The sequence below is a fragment of the Hemiscyllium ocellatum genome, chromosome 44 (genome assembly GCF_020745735.1).
Source record: "Hemiscyllium ocellatum isolate sHemOce1 chromosome 44, sHemOce1.pat.X.cur, whole genome shotgun sequence".
In the NCBI taxonomy this organism is placed as follows: domain Eukaryota; kingdom Metazoa; phylum Chordata; class Chondrichthyes; order Orectolobiformes; family Hemiscylliidae; genus Hemiscyllium; species Hemiscyllium ocellatum.
This window is the reverse complement of record NC_083444.1, coordinates 25,296,210-25,317,640: the sequence shown is the minus strand read 5'-3', so window position 1 is coordinate 25,317,640 and position 21,431 is coordinate 25,296,210. Positions and strand designations below refer to the sequence as shown.

General features: G+C 52.5%; 1 protein-coding gene across 1 annotated transcript in view; it reads right to left on the bottom strand.

The window, feature by feature from the left end:
• Window positions 1-1,269: 1,269 nt before the first annotated feature.
• LOC132835327 (insulin receptor substrate 1-B-like) overlaps window positions 1,270-21,431 on the bottom strand; it is a 66,027-nt gene continuing 45,865 nt past the window's right edge. Inside the window, exons 2-4 of the mRNA XM_060854773.1 lie at window positions 12,804-14,447; window positions 11,903-12,718; window positions 1,270-1,502 (exon numbers count right to left, since the gene is read on the bottom strand). Of these exons, the coding sequence (XP_060710756.1) occupies window positions 1,270-1,502; window positions 11,903-12,718; window positions 12,804-14,447 (2,693 nt within the window). The remainder of the gene's footprint in view (window positions 1,503-11,902; window positions 12,719-12,803; window positions 14,448-21,431) is intronic.

Sequence of the window (21,431 nt, the reverse complement as noted above, 5' to 3'; positions counted from 1 at the left end):
TGCCAACAGTGATGAGCTGGAAACAGCATCTCTGCTGGCTTAGTCCTGCTATGCTGTTCATCAGTTTCAGGTCAGACACAAGGGCTGAGTGATCAGCACAGCATCAGGGACCTGGACTCAATTCCACCCTCCAGCGACTGTCTGTGTGGAGTTTCTGCATGGGTTTCCCCCCACCACAGTCTGAAGACGTACGGGTTAGGTGGATTGGCCGTGTTAAATTGCCCACAGTGGGCAGGCGAGGTGGATTAGCCATGGTAAATGCGGGGGTTACAGGGATGGGTGGGGTGGGGTCTGAGGCAGGAAGCTCTTCGGAGGGTTGTTGTGGGCTCGATGGGCCGAATGGCCTGCTTTCCACACAGCAGGGATTCTCTGATTCTACGCAAGTTAGCAGCTCTCCCTTGGTGCAGCACTGAACAGGCACAAACCCAGATGGGGTGGGATTCAGACACAGGGCCTCCTGTTCTGGAGGAGACAGAAGGTTAGCGACGCTCACACAGATGTTACCATTAGTGGTTAGCACTGCTGCCTCACAGGGTCCCAGGTTCGATTCCAGCCTCGGGCGACTGTCTGTGTGGAGTTTGCACATTCTCCCCCATTTCTCCCACAGTCCAAAGATGTGTAGGTCAGGGTGGATTGGCCGTGCTAAATTGCCCCATAGTGTTAGGTGCTTTAGTGAGAGGGAAATGGGTCTGGGTGGGTTTCTCTTCAGAGGGTTGGTGTGGACTTGTTGGGCCGAAGGGCCTGTTTCTACCCTGTAGGGGATCTAATCTAATCTAATCATCTCACAGTTTCCAATTCGGGTCCCTCTCATCTTGATCAAATCTCCTCTCCAAGGAGAGCTGCCCTAACCCCTTCCATCTATCTTCACCTCAGAAGTGGGTGGCACAGTGGTTAGCACTGCTGTCTCACAGCGCCTGAGACCCGGGTTCAATTCCCAACTCAGGTGACTGTGTGGAGTTTGCACGTTCTCCCCGTGTCTGCGTGGGTTTCCTCCGGGTGCTCCGGTTTCCTCCCACAGTCCAAAGATGTGCGGGTCAGGTGAATTGGCCATGCTAAATTGCCCGTAGTGTTAGGTAAGGGGTAAATGTAGGGGTATGGGTGGGTTGCGCTTCGGCGGGTCGGTGTGGACTTGTTGGGCCGAAGGGCCTGTTTCCACACTGTAAATAATCTAATCTAATCTCATCAAGTTTCTCATACATTTCTGGCAATTCCCTCGGCACTCTCTCGCGTCGTCCCTGCAGTGTGGTTCGCTGAGCTCCACCAGGCGTCTCACAGAAGGAGACTCAGCACATTCCTCGACAGAGATACCCGGAGAATATCCCGGCATCCGTCGCATGCCAGGAATACCCGGAAAGCTGCTCGACTGCGCCGACATGGCGGGCAGCATCGCACCCCCCCAGACATGGCACACCAAGCAGAACACACAAAGAGAGATCGCTGACCTTTCCCCAGAACAGACTCCCCATGTCTCTCTTGGTCTTTTCCAGCACTGGCTGAGGTCACTGTAGATTGGAAAATACAGACCTTTCCGTTACACTTACAAACAGTGCTTCGGTGTGCATGCCTTTAAAACACAGTATAGTTTTCAGCAAAGCTGGATTACAGACACGGCCACCACGCCTACGTCCAGTAGAAGACAGAAACTCCAATTGGTATCAACGTTACACATTGGTACCATTGGGATCCCTGCCCTTCAGTTTATCGCGATTTCCCCTTCACTTTTAATGTCCACCAGAGAAGCCAAGCAGGGACCTCAGGTCAAAGTCTTCTCTGAATGACAGCATGCCAACCGTGCCTCACACAGAGGGCTATGAGCAGGGACTTTCTACTGAAGGATCAAACCCACAAGCTTTGATCTGGTGAACCCCTCTCAGAGAGCAGTGAATCAGTACAATTCTTTAACACAGAGGCTGGGTCATAGAGATGTACAGCACAGAAACAGACCCTTCTGTCCAACCCGTCCTTGCCAACCCAATATCCCAAACCAATCTAGTCCCACCTGCCAGCGCCCGGTCCAGATCCCTCCAAACCCTTCCTATTCATATACCCATCCAAATGCCTCTTAAATGTTGCAATTGTACCAGCCTCCACCACTTCCTCTGGCAGCTCATTCCAGATACGTACCACCCTCTGTGTGAAAACGTTAGGTCTCTTTGATATCTTTCCCCTCTCACCCTAAACCTATGCCCTCTAGTTCTGGACTCCCCCACCCCAGGGAAAAGACTTTGTCTGTTTATCCTATCCAAGCCCCTCATGATTTTATAAACCTCTATAAGGTCACCCCTCAGCTTCCGACACTCCGGGGAAAACAGCCCCAGCCTGTTCAGCCTCTCCCTGTCACTCAAACCCTCCAACCCTGGCAACATCCTTGTAAATCTTTTCTGAACCCTTTCAAGTTTCACAACATCTTTCCGATAGGAAGGAGACCAGAATTGCACGCAATATTCCAACAGTGGCCTAACCAATGTCCTGTACAGCCGCTACATGACCTCCCAACTCCTGTACTCAATACTCTGACCAATAAAGGAAAGCATACCAAACGCAGCCTTCACTATCCTATCTATCTGCAACTCCACTTTCAAGGAGCTATGAACCCGCACTCATTCAGTAAACTCAAGGCTGAAACAGTGTTTTAATCAGTCAAGGAAAACAAGGGTTCTGGGGAAAAATGCAGGAAAATGAAGTTGAGGGTTATCAGGTCAGCCATGATCTCACTGAATGACAGAGCAGACTCAATGGGCTGAATGGCCTCCATCTGCTCCTGCACATCATGGTCTAGTGCACACGGACTGAAATTTTGACTTTGTTTCTATGAACAGCGTACAGGAAAAAGTATTTAGTTACGCAGTGCAACAGATTTAAACCAAAAAAAAACAGCTGAAGACATGCGTTATTGTCAGCTGGCTCCTCTGTCAACCTTCGACCCTCTAGAATATTCTGGACAAAGTCAAGTCAGCTGCCACCATTGTCATGAAACGCTGTGCCAGTTCTCTCAGAGAGAGGGAGGAAGAAAAGGAGACAGAAAAGGAGACAGAGAGGGAGAGAGAGAGAGAGAGAGGGAAAAGTTGGATGGGGTGCGGGTGAGGAAGAGAGAGAAGGAAAGAGAGAGAGAGAAGGGGAGAGAGAGAGAGAGAGAGAGAGAGAGACAGACAGACAGACAGACAGACAGACAGAGGGGGGAGGGGGGAGAGAGAGAAGTCGAGAGAGAGAGATGGAGAGAGAGACAGAGAGAAGTGGAGACAAGGAAAGAGAGTAAAAGTGTGAGAGAGAGGGAGAGAGAATGTGCATGGGGCAGAAAGCAGAGTAAAAGTGAGAGAATAATGGTGAGAAAGAGTGAGGTAATGCCATTTTTGAGCAGAATAGCACACTGCATGTCACTTGGCACCTTCCCAACACTGAGAATGGTTGTGTTTGGGTAGTATTTCAGACCTTTCCACTTCTTTCCAAACTGTAAAGAATGGAATGAGACCGGGCTGGGATGGGCAGGAGAAACCTTCCAAATGGTGACTGATTTATCAACCACAATCAGCCGATTGCCCAACCGGGTCACGTGCTGATCGGAGTTTGACATTTGCGTAATCCTTGTGAAAATACCACAATTTGGGAAGGGTGAGGGATTATTTGCAGGATCACAGAGTAACGGCCGACAGTGGGATTACTGTGTTAGACAGTACATTCCAAAGGACAATGGGCCCAAATGGTCACCACACCACCCCCACTCCCCCTCCTAGTGACGGACAATCCTTTCCAAAGGTAACAGAAAAGGAGAACCACAAACAGCCCCCATTGGAAGAGTTAGTCCTGAACTCTGTATGAGGTTAACCTCCTGGACTTGGATCTTGCAGTTTACACAGTAACACAACTGCTGTGCTGTAAGAGATCGGAGCAGTCACCAGTTAGTCACAACTAAACATTGACAGAACTATTTTGAAATCAATCCAGAAAACGCTGGAAAAGTACGTTTGCCCTGACAGAGGCACTGAGCATCCAAAATCTGAACTTAGTCTCTCTCTCCCCAGGGAAATTTGATGAGATGTGAATTGTGCTTAGGGCATAAGGGAGAACTCGCCCTGAAACACTGAATGACTAAATCTTGTCAGAAGACACTCCCTGGACGCTGACTCTCCCCCTGCCGACAGCGCAGTGTTCCCTGGGCGCTGACTCTCCCCTGACAGCACGGCGTTCCCTGGGCGCTGACTCTCCCTGACAGCACGGCGTTCCCTGAGCGCTGACTCTCCCTGACAGCACGGCGTTCCCTGGGCGCTGACTCTCCCTGACAGCACGGCGTTCCCTGGGCGCTGACTCTCCCTGACAGCACGGCGTTCCCTGAGTGCTGACTCTCCCTGACAGCACGGCGTTCCCTGGGCGCTGACTCTCCCAGACAGTGCGACGCTCCCTGGGCACTGACTCTCCCTGTCAGTGCAGCGCTCCCTGAGTGCTTACTCTCCCCCGACAGCGCAACGCTTCCGGTCGCTGACTCTGCGACAGCGCGACACTCCCTGGTCGCTGACTTTCCCCCGACAGCGTGGCACTCCTTGGGCGCTGACTCTCCCAGACAGCGCGACGCTCCCTGGGCACGGACTCTCCCTGTCAGTGCAGAGCTCCCTGGGCGCTGACTCCCCCTGACAGTGCGGCGTTCCCTGGGCACTGACTCTCCCTGACAGCACGGCACTCCCTGGGCACTGACTCTCCCTGACAGCGCAGTGCTCCCTGGGCACCGACTCTCCCTGACAGTGCGGCGCTCCCTGGGCACTGACTCTCCCTGACAGTGCAGAGCTCCCTGGGCGCTGACTCCCCCTGACAGTGCGGCGTTCCCTGGGCACTGACTCTCCCTGTCAGTGCAGAGCTCCCTGGGCGCTGACTCCCCCTGACAGTGCGGCGTTCCCTGGGCACTGACTCTCCCTGACAGCACGGCACTCCCTGGGCACTGACTCTCCCTGACAGCGCAGCGCTCCCTGGGCACCGACTCTCCCTGACAGTGCGGCGCTCCCTGGGCACTGACTACCCCTGACAGCGCGGCGTTCCCTGGGCACTGACTCTCCCCTGACAGCATGGCACTCTCTCAGCGTGGACTGTCCCTCGGTACTCATGTGGCATAATTCTTTTTAACACCATCCTTATTGCCCTTGAACCGAGGGGCTCACACTTGGTTAGTTCAGAGAGAAGCTGAGAAACCACCTCCAGTCACAAGTAGGCCCAGCCTGGGTAACAACAGCACAGGTCCTCCCCTGAAGAACCAGACGGATATTTCCGACAATCACCAACAGTTGTCATGGTCACCACCACTGAGACAAACTTCAATTCCTGTTATACTAATTGAATTTCAACCCTACCAGCTGCTGAGATGGGATTTAAGTCTCCGGAATAATACCTGGAACCTCAGGATTGCTAGTTGCGTGACCTTACCCTAACACCGCCACATCCCAACACCACCTGGAGAGATGGGGACGAATCGGGAGTGAGACTAACAAAGTGATGCTGCTTTGTCAGGGCCAGCACAGAGTCAAGGGCCCGAATGGTGTCCCTCCAAACTCTCATACCCCGTGGTTTAACTCGGGCTCTCAGAGTACCTTTAAAAGGAGTAATCAGCTTGTGTTAATACTTGTGTTAATACTTGGCTGATTATAGTGTGGCTAATCACAGGCTAATCGGTTCCTGAAGACAAGACCACAATAGCTCTTATCGCATCTGTGTACAATGTGCGTTTGGCTGCTCCCGTGATTGCGATTGCCATCAGTGTTTGGGTGAATGAGTACACAGTCTCAGGTTCAAAGAACATGCTCAGAACAGAGCTGACTGCGACTTTATCGTTTCCCACAGGCCCCCCCCAAAACACAGCATTAACCAGCTACTCATTGCACAGCCTAGCTCCAACCAAGCTGACAGTCACTGGGCTGGGGGGTGCCGTTTGGATAATGGAAAGCACAAACCAACCCAACAAACTCATTTCAAATCCCTTACACCCCCCCAAGCCTGGGTAAGCCCTGGTCCAGGGTACCCCATGGATTGTCAGCCAGCTCTCCAGAACAAGGTGGAATCTAGAAGATCGCCGAGGATGTTTAGATTAGATTAGACTCCCTACAGGCCCTTCGGCCCAACAAGTCCACACTGACCCTCCAAAGAGCAACCCACCCAGACCCATTCCCCTACATTTACCCCTGACTAACACTATGGCGCAATTTCCCATGGCCAATCCATACTAACTTGCACATCCCTGAACACTATGGGACAACTTAGCATGGCCAATCCACCCTAACCTGCGCATCCCTGAACACTATGGGGTAATTTAGCATGGCCAATCCACCCTAACCTACCCATCCCTGAACACTATGGCGTAATTTTCCATGGCCAATCCACCCTAACCTACACATCTTTGGAGTGTGGGAGGAAACCGGAGCACCCGGAGGAAACCCACGCAGACACAGGGAGAATGTGCAAACTCCACACAGACAGTCGCCCGAGGCTGGAATCGAACCCGGGTTCACTGGCGCTGTGAGGCAGCAGTGCTAACCACTGAGTCACTGTACCGCCCCATGTTGTCTGCATTTGTCAGGTATTCCTGCAGAGTTTTGTGTGGAGTATTGGCAGTGGTGGGCCGGGGATGGGGTCTTCTGTTCAGATACCACCTGACACCAAAGCCACAAGTCAGTCCCGCACAGTCACGGAACAGGAAAGAGCTCTCTCCCTGAATTGAACATGATTCAGGGAATTGGGCAGAATGTGTATCCCAGTTTTCGCTCAGTGTTCTGCCAAGATAACTTGCAAAGGAGATTTAGTCCTGTCCCATCCATTGCTCAATTGTCTTTGACAAAAAAACACATGCACTGTGGCAACACAGGCACAGTTTAAAATCACTAAACAGTTCAACATGCTGTTGTGTAACTGACTGTATCTGTACTGTTAGCTCCCTCACCCGTGTCACTGACTGCGTCTCCACTGATGTTAACCCTCAGTGTTTGGTACAGTCTGGGAGAGCAGGCAGTTCCTCAGTTTAAGAGGGATTCTCAGACAATGCAGCATGTCCTTTCGGACCTTTGGTTTTGGTCTGGAGCTGACTGAGGCTTGAATCCATGAGTCTCTGATCGCTCGTGACGAGACAGTGACTCACTGAATGATGCTGACGATCCTGGTGTAGGCTGTGCCACGTGTACTAAAGGCAGAATCAGTGCCCAGACAAGCCCACCAGTACTGACTGATTTACCCTGCACCTCTTTAATTTCTCACAGACTCTGTGACTCAGTGAGACTAACGTGACGCACTCATTGTCGTTGTGGTGAGAGAGAGAGATGAGCAGTTGATAGACATGGGCTGCGTTAAACGCTGCTTCACTCATTTGCACTCACAGCTACTTCATAAAACATGCTATTCTCTCTCTGCGATGTGACAAGAGAGAAAAAGCTGCGCAGGACTCACAGGAACTGAAGCTCAGCCGTGCACAGGGGAATTTAACCCATCCTCTTCCAGCAGTAATACTGCCTCACAGACCATGCCTGGTTTCCCTCTTGCTCCAGCTCGCAGGATTCATGGGTGCCAGGGACCTTGATGTACTCTCTCAACCCACCTTTATACACACACACACACACACACACACACACACACACACACACACACACACACACACACACACACACTCCTAGTATAGGGGTTGGTCAGGGGCTCCTCAATCATCAGATCTAAGTAAAGCATCTACAACTCATGGCAATATGAATCCCCCCATGAAGCTGGGATAACACAAAGCACTTCACAAAAAGGTCATAATCAAACAAAAGAAATATTGAAAATGACAACAGGAAATGGAGATTCAGTCCAGAGCTCAGTCCACTATTTGACAGGATCATGACTGATCCTCTATCCCAGTACCACTCCCCTGTTCTCTCTCCCCGTCCCACACTCCCCCCATTCTCTCTCCCCATCCCACACTCCCCCCTCCCTGTCCTCTCCCCATCCCACACTCCCCCCATTCTCTCTCCCCATCCCACACTCCCCCCTCCCTGTCCTCTCCCCATCCCACACTCCCCCCATTCTCTCTCCCCATCCCACACTCCCCTGTCCCTTCTCTCCTGGTACCACGTAACACCTTTAGCCTCTAGACATCATCAATGTTTTTTCTGACTGAGTGACCCAGCTTTCTGCGAGCTGACTGATCCTGCCTCCAGTCACATGTGCTTGGACTTTGAATAAACCCTCTCATATGGGACTTTATCAAAAGCTTTCTGAAAATTCACATTCACCGGTTCTTCCCTCCCAACTCTACTGGATAAATACTCAAAACAAAACCTGTAGTAGGTTAGTCAATCAAAATTTCCTTTCCGTCCATCCAGATGGACTTTAAATATATAAATTCATTCGCAGCGTCCTATTATGTGGGCAGCACGGTGGGTGGGCGGCACAGTGGTTAGCACTGCTGCCTCACAGCGCCAGAGACCTGGGTTCAATTCCCGCCTCAGGTGACTGTCTGTGTGGAGTTTGCACATTCTCCCCATGTCCTCCGGGTGCTCCGGTTTCCTCCCACAGTCCAAAGATGTGCGGGTTAGGTGAATTGGCCACACTAAATTACCCCATAGTGTTAGGTAAAGTGGTAAGTGTAGGGGAATGGGTGGGTGGCGGGTTGGTGTGGACTTGTTGGGCCGAAGGGCCTGTTTCCACACTGTAAGTAATCTAATCTAATTATCACATTATTTTCAACAGATACAAACATTTTACTCTGACAGATATTAAGCTACCTGGTCTGCAACTCCACCTTTATTAAATAAATAGCAGGGTCAAAGTTGGGGCTATTGCAGAGTTGACACAATACTGTAAGGCAACAACCAACACTTCCACAATGTTTCACAGCCAGCTCTTTCAGAATCCTTGGATCCGGATTATCTGGGGATTCGTTAACGTTCTGACCCGTCATCACCTCCAGCATTTTTCTTCATTAATGCTAAATTCCTTCAATTCTTCCTTCCAAAAGGCCCTTGCTTTCCTAACATTTCTGGGAATGTGGGGCTGGAAAAGCACAGCCGGTCAGGCAGCATCCAAGGAGCTGTGCTTTTCCAGCACCACACTCCCGACTCTGATCTCCGGCATCAGCAGCCCTCACTTTCTCCATACGTTTCTGGGCGGTTACTTGCGGTTCTGACTTCACAGAGGGCAAAGTAGTTAGATTAGGCTCCCTACAGTGTGGAAACAGGCCCTTCGGCCCAACAAGTCCACACCGACCCTCCAAAGAGTAACCCACCCAGACCCATTCCCCCTACATTACCCCTGACTAATGCACCCAACACTATGGGGCAATTTAGCATGGTCAGTCCACCCTGACCCGCACATGTTTTGGACTGTGGGAGGAAACTGGAGCACCCGGAGGAAACCCACACAGACAAGGGGAGAATGTGCAAACTCCACACAGACAGTCGCCCGAGGCTGGAATCCAACCCGGGTTCCCTGGCGCTGGAAGGCAGCAGTGCTAAATACAGAACCATTTATTTAATCTACCAATTCCTAATTCTCCTTTATGAATTATGTTGTTTCAGCCTTTCTTTTGTCTGCACAAAGCTTATTTTCTTTTAATATACTTAACAGAAGCTCTTGCAGTCTATTTTTATGTTTCTTGTAAGTTGACTCCAAGTCTATTTTTCGAGTAAAAAGTGAGGTCTACAGATGCTGGAGATCAGAGCTGAAAATGTGTTGCCGGTTAAAGCGCAGCAGGTCAGGCAGCATCCAAGGAACAGGGAATTCGACATTTCGGGCACAAGCCCGTCATTCCTGATGAAGGGCTTGTGCCCGAAACGTCGAATTTCCTGTTCCTTGGATGCTGCCTAACCTGCTGTGCTTTAACCAGCAACACATTTTCAGCTCCAAGTCTATTTTTCACAAACTGATCAACCTCCTAGCCCTCCTTTGCTGAATTCTAAGCTGCTCCCAATCATGAAGCATGCTACATTTTACGGCAACATTATATCACTACCTTTTGTATCTACTATTATATTTCGTTAGCCAGAGTGGGCCACATTTCCTGTTGTGTCATGATGGAACATAGAACCATTGCAACGGATGCACATGCTTAAAATATTATCTATTCTGCTTTTAAATCACACATCACCAGGTTATAATCCAACACATTTATTTGAAAGTACAAGCGTTTGGAGCTACCTGATGAAGGAGCAGCGCTCCAAACGCTTGTACTTTCAAATAAACCTGCTGGACTATAACCTGGGGGCCAAGATTAAAGTGGTGCTGGAAAAGTATAGCAGGTCAGGCAGCATCCGAGGTGCAAGAAAATCGACGTTTCGGGCAAAAGCCCTTCATCAGGAATGAGGCTGGGAGCCTCGGGGGTGGAGAAATAAATGGGAGGGGAGTAAGCTGAGGGGGGAGGGTAACTTAGAGTGCAATAGGTGGATGGAGGTGGGGGGTAAAGGTGATAGGTCAGAGAGGAGGGCGGAGTGGATAGGTGGGAAGGAAGATTGACAGGTGTGACAGGTCATGGGGCGGGGCTGAGCTGGGGTAAGGTGGGGGGAGGGGAATGAGGAAACTGGTGAAGTTCACATTGTTCCGCCCCAGAATACTCCAGCCCCAGGGCATCAATGTGGACATCACCTGATGAAGGGCTCCAGCCCGAAACGTTGATTCGCCTGCCTCTCAGATGCTGCCTGACCTGCTGTGCTTTTCCAGCGCCACCCTCCCGACTCTGATCTCCAGCATCTGCAGTACCCACTTTCACCGATAACTGGTGCGGTACGGTGGCTCAGCGGTGAGCACTGCTGCCTCCCAGCGCCGGGGTCCCAGGTTCGACTCCAGCCTCGGGCTACTGTCTGTGTGGAGTGTGCACATTCTCCCCGTGTCTGTGTGGGTTTCCTCCGGTTTCCTCCCACAGTCCAATAATATGCAGGTTAGGGTGAATTGGCCATGCTAAATTGTCCATAGTGTTAGGTACGTTAGTCAGAGAGAAACGGATCTGGGTGGGTTACTCTTCGGAGGGTCTGTGGGACTTGTTGGGCTGAAGGGCCTGTTTCCACGTTGTAGGGAATCTAACCGGGCGGTGTGTGACCTTTAAACTTTCGCCACCGCCGTCCAACCCCGGCACGTCTACATCGCACTTTTAAAGGGTTGTTCAGTCCACCGGCGCCAACTCAGTGTTTATACCTCTGCTGTTTCCCTTGGTAAGGTTTGGAATTCTTGGCTCAACAACTTTACTTTCTATCCCAAATGAGGAGTTCAAACTGTACGCATCAGCGAGGCCCTTTGCTCAGACGATTGGGAGGCACCCGGTACGGAGGAGGGAGGGCAGGTCTGAAGACCTCCTCATGGATCTGCTCCTGGGCCTGGCCAAACTGGCCATAAACAGGTCCAGGCAGCGGGCCGGGAAGGGGGTCGTGAGGGCCGAATGCCTGCCCCTCTTCCGCGGTTACGTTAGAGCCCGGGTGTCCTTGGAGAAGGAGCACGCGGTGTCCACGAAAACCCTGGAGTTGTTCAGGGAGAGGTGGGCGCCGCAGGGAGTGGAGTGCATCATTTCCCCCTCCAACTCTATTTTGATTTAATCCTTGCCCTCCCCTTCACTGTTTGATCACACAGCATTGCCCTTTGATGTGAAGGACACTGCTTGTCACTGGCCACTCGGGTGTTTTCCTATCTTCCTGGTGGTGGAAATTGAATAAAGATTCGTGCACCTTGTGTGTCTCACTGTGTCTCACACCTGCACACACACACCATGGGGGCTGGGGAAAAAATAAGCACTACCGCAGTTAGTGTGGGGGTAAAAACAAGGGAAAAAAAATAAACAAGGGTGCAGACTCCTAAATAAAAGAACATTGCATGCCATTACATGACAGCATTGACACATCTACATAGGAACTCGCCCTCACTGGGAACTACAACAGACAAGACTGACTGGCACAAACCAGGTAACGCGGAGAACACTCACCATTTTTGTTACTTTTATGGCTTCTCAGTTCTCCAGATTTGTGAAAATCGATGCTGGCGTAGGTGTTCAAGGAGCCGGTGGGCGTGTGAAGTCTCGGCTGTAAGGCGGGCGTGTCAGCGCAGGTGCTGTCCATCCCCAGGTCCAGGTCGATGTAGTTCAGGCCGTTCTCGAAGCCGACGGACATGTGGCGCGACATCCCGGGGCGCGGAGCTGAATCCCCGGCTTCGGTGCTCTCCGAGGAGGCCGAGCCGCGGCGCCCGGAGTGGTGGGAGCAGCCCTCCGAGGGTCCAGGTGCACGAGGGGCGCTTGGGAAGGTCTCAGAGCAATGACGCCTGCGCCCCTGGAGCTCGGCGCAAATTCCCTGGACCCCCCGATCTGACCCCCTGGCAGAGTCCCGGGCTCCCTCGGGCAACGACGCCACCGGGGGGCAGGCTGTGTCACCGGGAACCGGGCTGCCCACCCTCCCCGGGCCGAGGGGAGGAGGAGGAGGAGGAGGAGGATGGGCCCGGGGGCCAAAGCCAACATTGACATACTCAGAGGGGCTTACCCAGGGTCCTCTCAGGGAGCGGGAGCCAGACTGCGGGTCTCGGAACTCGATACTGACGTACTCCCCCAGGCTCTGGGACTCAGCGGCCAGCGAGCTGTCCCTCCGCCGGGGCAGGGTGCTGGCTCTCACCGGGTCGAGGGGGGACGCGGGCTGGCGGTGGGCAAGGGGCTTCCCACTTTCAGCCTCCATCAAGCTCTCACTGCTGCCAGTCGAGGAGGAGGAGGAGGGGGCGAGGCGGGCTGAGGGGGAGGTAGAGGGGGCAAGGTAGCCTGAGGGGGAGGAGGAGGAGGAGGGGGTGAGTCGGGCTGAGGGGGCAAGGTAGCTTGAGGGGGAAGAGGAGGGGGCGAAGTGGGCTGAGAGGGTGGAGGAGGGGATGAGGCGGGCTGAGGGGGAGGAAGAGCAGGGGGCAAGGTAGCCTGAGGGGGAGGAGGAGGGGGTGAGGCGGCCTGTGGGGGTGGAAGAGGGGGCAAAGCGGGCTGAGGGGGAGGAGGAGGGGGCGAGCTGGGCTGAGGGGGAGGAGGAGCAGGGGGCAAGATAGCCTGAGGGGGAGGAGGAGGGGGTGAGGCGGCCCGTGGGGGCAGAGGAGGGGACGGGGCGGGCTGAGGGGGAGGAGGAGGAGGAGGGGAGGATGAGACGGCCCGAGGGGGGGGGAAGGGGAGGAGGGAGCGCGGCGCTCCGAGGAGGCAGACAGAGCCGGGTCCAGCTGCTTGTAGGAGCGAGGCAGGGAGTGGTAGCAGTGGGGGGATCGGGGGTCTGGGGGGGTACAGCCCTCCTGGTGAGGCCTGGCCGGGCAGCGTTGGTGGCAGGACGGAGGGGTGCTGGCCGGTGACATGTTCATGTAGTCTCCTCCCGTGCTGCCACCCCCCGGGAGCCGGGCCCAGTCAGGCGAGCAGCTCCCGCTGGGTGACATCAGCACGTAGCCCCCCGCTGGGCTCTCGTCCCGGTGAGGGGCCGAAGGGCCTTTGGGGGTCATGGCCATGTAGTCATCGTCGCTGGGCACCGCCACATTGGGCAGCATGGCCACGTAGCCCTGATCGGTGCCCTGACCGCGCCCTGTTTCCAGGAGCTCGGGGCGAAGCCTGCCTGACCAGGCCCGAATACTCAAACCCCTGTCAGCCTCCTCCTCCTCCTCGTCCTCCCCCCCTCGGCTGCTGGGCCTCCTCCGCAGTTGGCACTGTGGTTGGCGCTGCCCTAGGCCGCCCATGGCCACGTAGTCATGAAGCGGCCTTCCTCCTCCTGGCGAGCTGGGGCTGGACCCGTACCCCTCGCCGTCAGAAGAGGAGGAGGGCAGCGAGGAGGAAGAGGAGAAGCCGCCGCGGGGGAGGCCGAGGGGACTGGAGGCCAGGTCAGGGGTCGAGCGGGACGGGGGTGGGGGAGGCAGAGGGCGGGCCCCGGGCGTTCCCTGGCTGGGCGGGGGGCTGCAGGGGGCCTCGTCGGCCGAGGGTGGGCACGAGGAGGCAGCACCGTCGCCGGGGGTCCGCGCCCGGGTGGAGCCAGGACCCTGCCCGGGTGAGGTGGGCGCCCCCCGCCTCGCGGCCAAGCCCACCCGGCTGGGGGGCGGGTGGTGCCGGCGGGGTGGGACCGAGATGGGGTTGGTGCCCGAGGACTGGCTCTTGCTGCGCAGCCGGAACTCCTCACTCATGGCCTTCATGGCCTCCAGGATGGTTTCGTGCATGTTCTGGGCCAGCACCGAGTCGTCCACCTGCATCCAGAACTCGCCGGGCCCGGTCACCGCTGAGCGGCCCACCTCCACGAAGAAAAAATTCTCGGAGTGGCCGCACCGACGGATGTTCATCAGCTGCAGCACCACGGCCGCGGCCTCAGAGTTCAGCTTGACCAGGTTGACCGTCTTGTCCGTCAGGCACAGCCGGTAGATGCCGCTCATGTTCCGCGTGTGGCCCAGGCCTCGGGGTCGAAGGTTAACCTGCCACACCTCCTTGAAAGGTGGCCCTGGCACCGCGGTGTAGTTTGCGTCCCCATTCTCCACGTGAGATTTACCTGCAGTCAGCAGGAGGAGAAAGGGCAGTTAGAAATGACAGCAATGTAACGCTGTTACATTTAAAGACTGAAAGGAGGGAAAATGCCTTCATCCAGAGAGGTGAGCCTGTGGAATTCTCTTCCAATGGAAAGCAGCTGAGGTTAAAATATTGAATATTTTCTAACGTAGATACATTTATATGGGCTAAGGGGTACAGGGGAGAAAGCGCAGGAACAGGATACTGAGTTAGTTACGATCATATTGAATGCCAGGGCTGGCTCAAAGGGCCCAATGGCCTTTATAGAGTCTTGGGGTCACAGATTCATACAGCACAGAAGCAGACTTTTTGGTCCAACTCATCCATGCCAAACACGTTGCCCAAACTAAACGAGTCCCACTTCACTGTGTATGGCCCACATCCTTCTAAACCTTTCCTAATCATGTAAGGAGAAAGTGAGGTCTGCAGATGCTGGAGGTCAGAGCTGAAAATGTGTTGCTGGAAACTGTACGTGTGTCTACCACTTCCTCTGATAGCTCCTTCCAGTTGGGAACCACTCTATGAAAACATTGCCCCTCGGGTCCCTTTCAGATCGTTCTCCTCTCCTCTTAAAAATATGCCCCCTAGTTTTGAACTCCCCCACCCTCAGTAAAAGGACTTTTGCTATTCACCTTATCTGTGCCTCCCATGACTTCCTAAAACTTCTACAGGGTCACCCCCCTGCCTCCTATATTCCAGTGAAAGAAGTCCCAGCCTATCTAACCTCTCCTTATAACTCAAGCCTCCCAGTCCCGGCACGTTTCTATATTACAATTTGAATCATTTCAGGATTCTGAACTCCTCTATTGGAATCATAGAGTCCTACAGCACAGAGACAGGCCCTTCGGCCCACACTGGTCCATGCCGACCAAAATGTCTGTCCACGCTAACCCCATTTCCCTGCACTCGGCCCATATCCTCCTAATCCTTCCCTATCCATGTATTTGTCCAAATGCCTTTTAAATGTTGTTAATGTACCCGCCCCAACCACTTCCCCTGGCAGCTCATTCCATCTGCGTACCACCCTCTGGGTAAATACGTTGCCCCCTCAGGTTCCCTTTTATTCTTTCCCCTCTCACCTTAAACTGATGCCCTCTAGTCCTCGATTCCCCAACCCTGGGAAAAAGACTGAGTGCGTACACCCTATCCATGCCTCTCATGATCTTATACACCTCTATAACATCCCCTCCTCAATCTCCTACGCTCTAAAAAAAAGAGTCCTCACTTGTCCAACCTCTCCCTGGAACTCAGTCCCTTCAGACCTGGCAACATCCCTGTAACCCTCCCCTGCACACTGTCCAGTTTAATAACATCCTTCCTATAGCAAGGTGACCAAACCTGAACACAGTACTCCAAGTGCGGCCTCACCAACGTCCTGTATAACTGCACCATAAACGTCCCACCTTATATACTCAGTGCCCTGACTGATGAAGGCCAGTGTGTCTAAAGTCTCCTTCCCTGCCCTGTCTACCTGGGACTCCACTTTCAGAGAACCCTGCACCTGAACTCCAAGGTCCCTCTGTTCCCCTACACTCCTTAAGGCCCTCCCATTCACCATGAAATCTCCTACCTTGATTTGACTTTCCAAAATACAAGGCCTCACACTTATCGATATTAAACTCCATTTGCCATTTCTCGGCCCACTTCCCCAGCTGATCAAGGTCTGGCTGCAATTTCCGATAAACTTCCTCACTCTCCATGATTCCATCTATTTTAGTGTCATCAGCAAACTTACTAATCCTGCCTTGCACATTCTCATCCAAATCACTAATATAGATAACAAACAGATCTCAAAAGCTCTGGGGCAAGGTTACCCAACTTGAAACATTAGATCTGGTTCTCTCTACATGCTGCCTGACCTGTTCAGTAATGCCCAGTGTTGCCCTGTTTGTATTCCACATTCCCACCAGACGTAGCATTAGCCATCGTTTCCTCTTCACCTTGGCTGTTCCAAGGAGGTCAACCCCAGATTCTCTTGTCTATCCAGCACAGTGGTTAGCACTGCTGCCTCACAGCGCCAGAGACCCGGGTTCAATTCCCGCCTCAGGTGACTGACTGTGTGGAGTTTGCACATTCTCCCCGGGTTTGCTCCGGTTTCCTGCCACAGTCAAAAAATGTGCAGGTTAGGTGAATTGGCTATGTTAAATTGGCCATAGTGTTAGGTGAAGAGGGAAATGTGTGGACTTGTTGGGTCGAAGGGCCTGTTTCCACACTGTAACTAATCTAATCTGAGTCACTCAATCCTTTTATCCATGAAGCTGCAGGGTCACATACACACTCTCAAACATTCGAGGGCACATACATGCACACAGGGTCGAGAGTGCGGCGCTGGAAAAGCACAACCAGTCAGGCAGCATCCGATGAGCAGGAGAATCGACATTGGGAACCTCCCAACTCAGCACCGCCCTCTTGACCTGTCCATCGTCTTTCCCATCCAATCTCTCTGACCTGTCACCTTCATCTCATTCTCAGCTACCTTCCCCCCCACCGCCATAGTCCCCTTCCATTTATCTCTCAGCTACCCTCACATTCCCCCCCCCCCCATCCCGCCCCGGCCCACAAGCCTCATTCCTGATGGTGATTTTCTGCGCAGACATACATGTGCAAAATACAGAATGTGCACACGTGTCCACTCCCATACGTGCGTACACAAACACCCACAGACACCAAACCAAAAAAAAAATGCCCGCCTGCTTTTGTATTGGATGTATTGGGAGACACAACAAGAAAGATTGATTAAAAATGAACAGCTTGACCCTGGCTCCAACATCTGGCTGCGTGGGAGCTCACTGAGACTTCGACACTTCTCTCAGGTTTTAATGCAAAGCAGCACAGGTTCAGTGGCTTCAGAACAAGAGGATAGGTAATAAATAACCTCCCACCCAAGTTCCCAATTAGATTGAGGACTGATCTGCATTTTAACTCTCTCTGCCCACAACTTTGAATCCACTTACTCAACAGAAGTCTCAGCTTTGCAAATTGCGATTGAACCACCAGCCTTAACGGTAATGCAGCCCCCAGCCTCTTGACGTCACTCTGAACGGCCTGGCTTGGAACTAGATTAGTTAGATTCCCTACAGCGTGGAAACAGGCCCTTCGGCCCAACATATTCACACCGACCCTCCGAAGAGTAGCCCACTCAGTCCCATTTCCATCTGACTAATGCACCTAAGACTACAGGCAATTTAGCATGGTCAATCCACCCTAACCTACACATCCCTGAGCACTGTGGGACAATTTAGCATGGCCAATCTACCCTACCCTACACATCTTTGGACTGTGGGAGGAAACCGGAGCACCCAGAGGAAACCCACACAGACACGGTGAGAATGTGCAAACTCCACACAGTCACCTGAGGCTGGAATCGAACCCAGGTCCCTGGTGCTGTGAGGCAGCAGTGGTAACGACTGAGCCACCCTCAAGTTCTGAGCCCTCAGCGTGGAGTCTCTGCACTAGAGGAAGCAGTTTCGCAATCAATCAATGTTATCAAATCCTTGAACTATGTACAAGACACTTGTTAGATCTCAGCTGGGGTTCTAGGTGTCTCATTATAAGGAAAATGGAACCACATCGGAGAGAGTGCAGACAGGGTTTGGAAGAATGGTTCCAGGGATGAAACCAGAATAGACTGAACAAGGGTGGCTCTGCGGTTAGGCACTGTGAGGCAGCAGTGCAGGGACCCGGGTTCAATTCCAGCCTTGGGCGACTGTGTGGAGTTTGCACATTCTCCCAACATCTGTGTGGGTTTTCTCTGGGTACTCCGGTTTCCTCCCATAATCCAATGATGTGTAGGTTAGGGTGGATTGGCCGTGCTAAATTACCCCATGTTGTTCAGGGATGGGTAGGTTAGGGTGGATTGGCCGTGCTAAATTACCCCATAGTGTTCAGGGATGTGTAGGTTAGGATGGATTGGCCAGGCTAAATTGCCCCATAGTGTTCAGTGATGTGTAGGTTAGGGTGGATTGGCCAGGCTAAATTGCCCCATAGTGTTCAGGGATGTGTAGGTTAGGGTGGATTGGCCATGCTAAATTACCCCATAGTGTTCAGGGATGTGTAGGTTAGGATGGATTGGCCAGGCTAAATTGCCCCATAGTGTTCAGTGATGTGTAGGTTAGGGTGGATTGGCCAGGCTAAATTGCCCCATAGTGTTCAGGGATGTGTAGGTTAGGGTGGATTGGCCATGCTAAATTATCCCATAGTGTTCAGGGATGTGTAGGTTAGGGTGGATTGGCCATGCTAAATTGCCCCATAGTGTTCAGGGATGTGTAGGTTAGGGTGGACTGGCCATGCTAAATTACCACATAGTGTTCAGGGATGTGTAGATTAGGGTGGATTGGCCATGCTAAATTGCCCCATAGTGTTCAGGGATGTGTAGGTTAGGGTGGACTGGCCAGGCTAAATTGCCCCATAGTGTTCAGTGATGTGTAGGTTAGGGTGGATTGGCCATGCTAAATTACCACATAGTGTTCAGGGATGTGTAGGTTAGGGTGGATTGGCCAGGCTAAATTGCCCCATAGTGTTCAGGGATGTGTAGGTTAGGGTGGATTGGCCATGCTAAATTATCCCATAGTGTTCAGGGATGTGTAGGTTAGGGTGGATTGGCCATGCTAAATTACCCCATAGTGTTCAGGGATGTGTCGGTCAGGGTGATTGGCCGTGCTAAATTACCCCATAGTGTTCAGGGATGTGTAGGTTAGGGTGGATTGGCCATGCTAAATTACCCCATAGTGTTCAGGGATGTGTAGGTTAGGGTGGATTGGCCATGCTAAATTACCCCATAGTGTTCAGGGATGTGTAGGTTAGGGTGGATTGGCCATGCTAAATTGCCCCATAGTGTTCAGGGATGTGTAGGTTAGGGTGGATTGGCCATGCTAAATTGCCCCATAGTGTTCAGGGATGTGTAGGTTAGGGTGGATTGGCCAGACTAAATTGCTCCATAGAGCTCAGGGACGTGAAGCGTGGAAAGGTTGGCCATCTGGGAGTGATGATCTTCGGAGGATTTGCGTGGACCTGATAGGCCGAATGGCCTGTCTCCACCCTGTACGCAATCTACGATCTAAGTTGGGACGATTCTCCCTGGAAAGCAGAAGGCTGAGAGGAGATCCGACTGAAGGTTATCAAAAATCACGAGTCGGCTGGATAAAGTAGCTCGGGAAAATCTTCGAGGAGAAAGTGAGGTCTGCAGATCCTGGAGATCAGAGCTGATAATGTGTTGCTGGAAAAGCGCAGCAGGTCAGGCAGCATCCAACGAACAGGAAATTCGACGTTTCGGGCATAAGCCCTTCATCAGGAATGAGGTCTGGAAAATCTGCTGAGTTTCTCCAGCAATTTCTGTTTTTGCTGTGGAAGAATTGCTCCTGTTTGTCAGAGTAGAGAACGGGAGCGCACCGATTTACAGCAGTTCAACAAAGAGACAAACGTCAGGCAAGAGTAACACCATTCATCATTCAGCGAGTGGGCTGGGTATATAGCGCAGTGCACGGAGATGTGCTGGGGGGCAGACTCGGTTGAGGCACTAAAACAGAAACGATGTGCAAGGTTACGAAACAAGGAAAGGGAACTGCGCTCATTTGGAAAGCCAGTCCAGGCACAGTGGGCCGACTGGCCTCTGCAGCACCCTAACAACTGTCACCTCAAACCTCCTGATGGGATTCCCCCTTTAATCTTCTGCAGTCAAGCACTGACATGCTCTAAATAAACAAGAGCCAGTCAGTTTCCACTGGGTCTTCTCATGGTCAGCTTCTCTTCAAAGACTGGTCGAACCGCCAATAAACAGGAGCTTTGCTTTGTGATAAATCTCTGCCTTACCCTCTAATGAAGCCATTTGTGTCATGCACTATTCCAGCTGTAGTTTTAAACATTCAACTTGGTGATAAAACATCACAGGGATACTGTGAACCCAAAATGACCTGTGCATAACCTGGCTGATAGATGTTTTTAAATAAATCTGGAAGAGGGGCTTTCCTTGGTCAGTCAAGGATGGTGACTTTTTTGCCTTCCCAATTTCTGAACTTGAGCACGTTTTGTGTTTTTGCTTAAGTCCTGAAAGAGCTTGCAGGTAGAACACTCCTGTGGATTAAAAGCTCCCAGAAAGCGTTCCTCTAATTTTCCCTGAGGTGAACACCTATGTAAACAGGTCACACTGCAACTGCACCTGCCCACCAATGGTGGCACAGCAGCAGCCCCACGTTACTGCTTTCTCCAGCTCCTTCGCACCTGCAAGATACCCGCACACATTCCAAAACGCTCCACTGCCCACACCGCAGCCGGGTTCTTTTGTGGTTCAGTTACCGATGATTTTGGGCACGACTCTGAATGTCGAGAGAGATGCCACCTTTGTGTCAGCACGTTGGAAGCAACATCTTGACCGCCCTCTTGGGTGGGTTACTGAACTCCCTGCACCACTCCCCCAGCACACAAAGTCACGGGCCGGACTTCAGACAGGCCTGAAGCTCTGCGATGCACCAGGGCCAGGGAAAGCGCTATCAAAACACAAGCTGCTACCGTCCTTTCGCTGGCTGGAAATGGCTAGTTCACAGAAAGTCAAATCAGAACTACTGGCATGAGCTGGATGTACAATTCCGGGTAGTTAGTGGGGACACATCCAGAATCCCAGGCACGGGCAGGAGGTGGGGGCTTATCAGCTCCACGGGGTACGATATTATGGACACAAAGTGTAGATCAATGGAAATCAAAACTCCCATTATCATCAGAATCCAGGTTTTCATCCCACCTGCTCCTCTACACTGTCTCTGTTAAACACTCCAAGGTACAGCACAGAATCAGAAACAAAGGTTCCAAAACACTGCCCCATCAAACACACTCCAAACAAGCACTTCCAGGACAGATGCAGCACCGAGTTCGATAGACAGCAAAGCTCCTTCCAATCGGTTAAATTGAAATTAAACTCGCCTCTATGCTATACCCATCATCGAAACAGCACATGGTTAGATACGGGGTAAAGCTT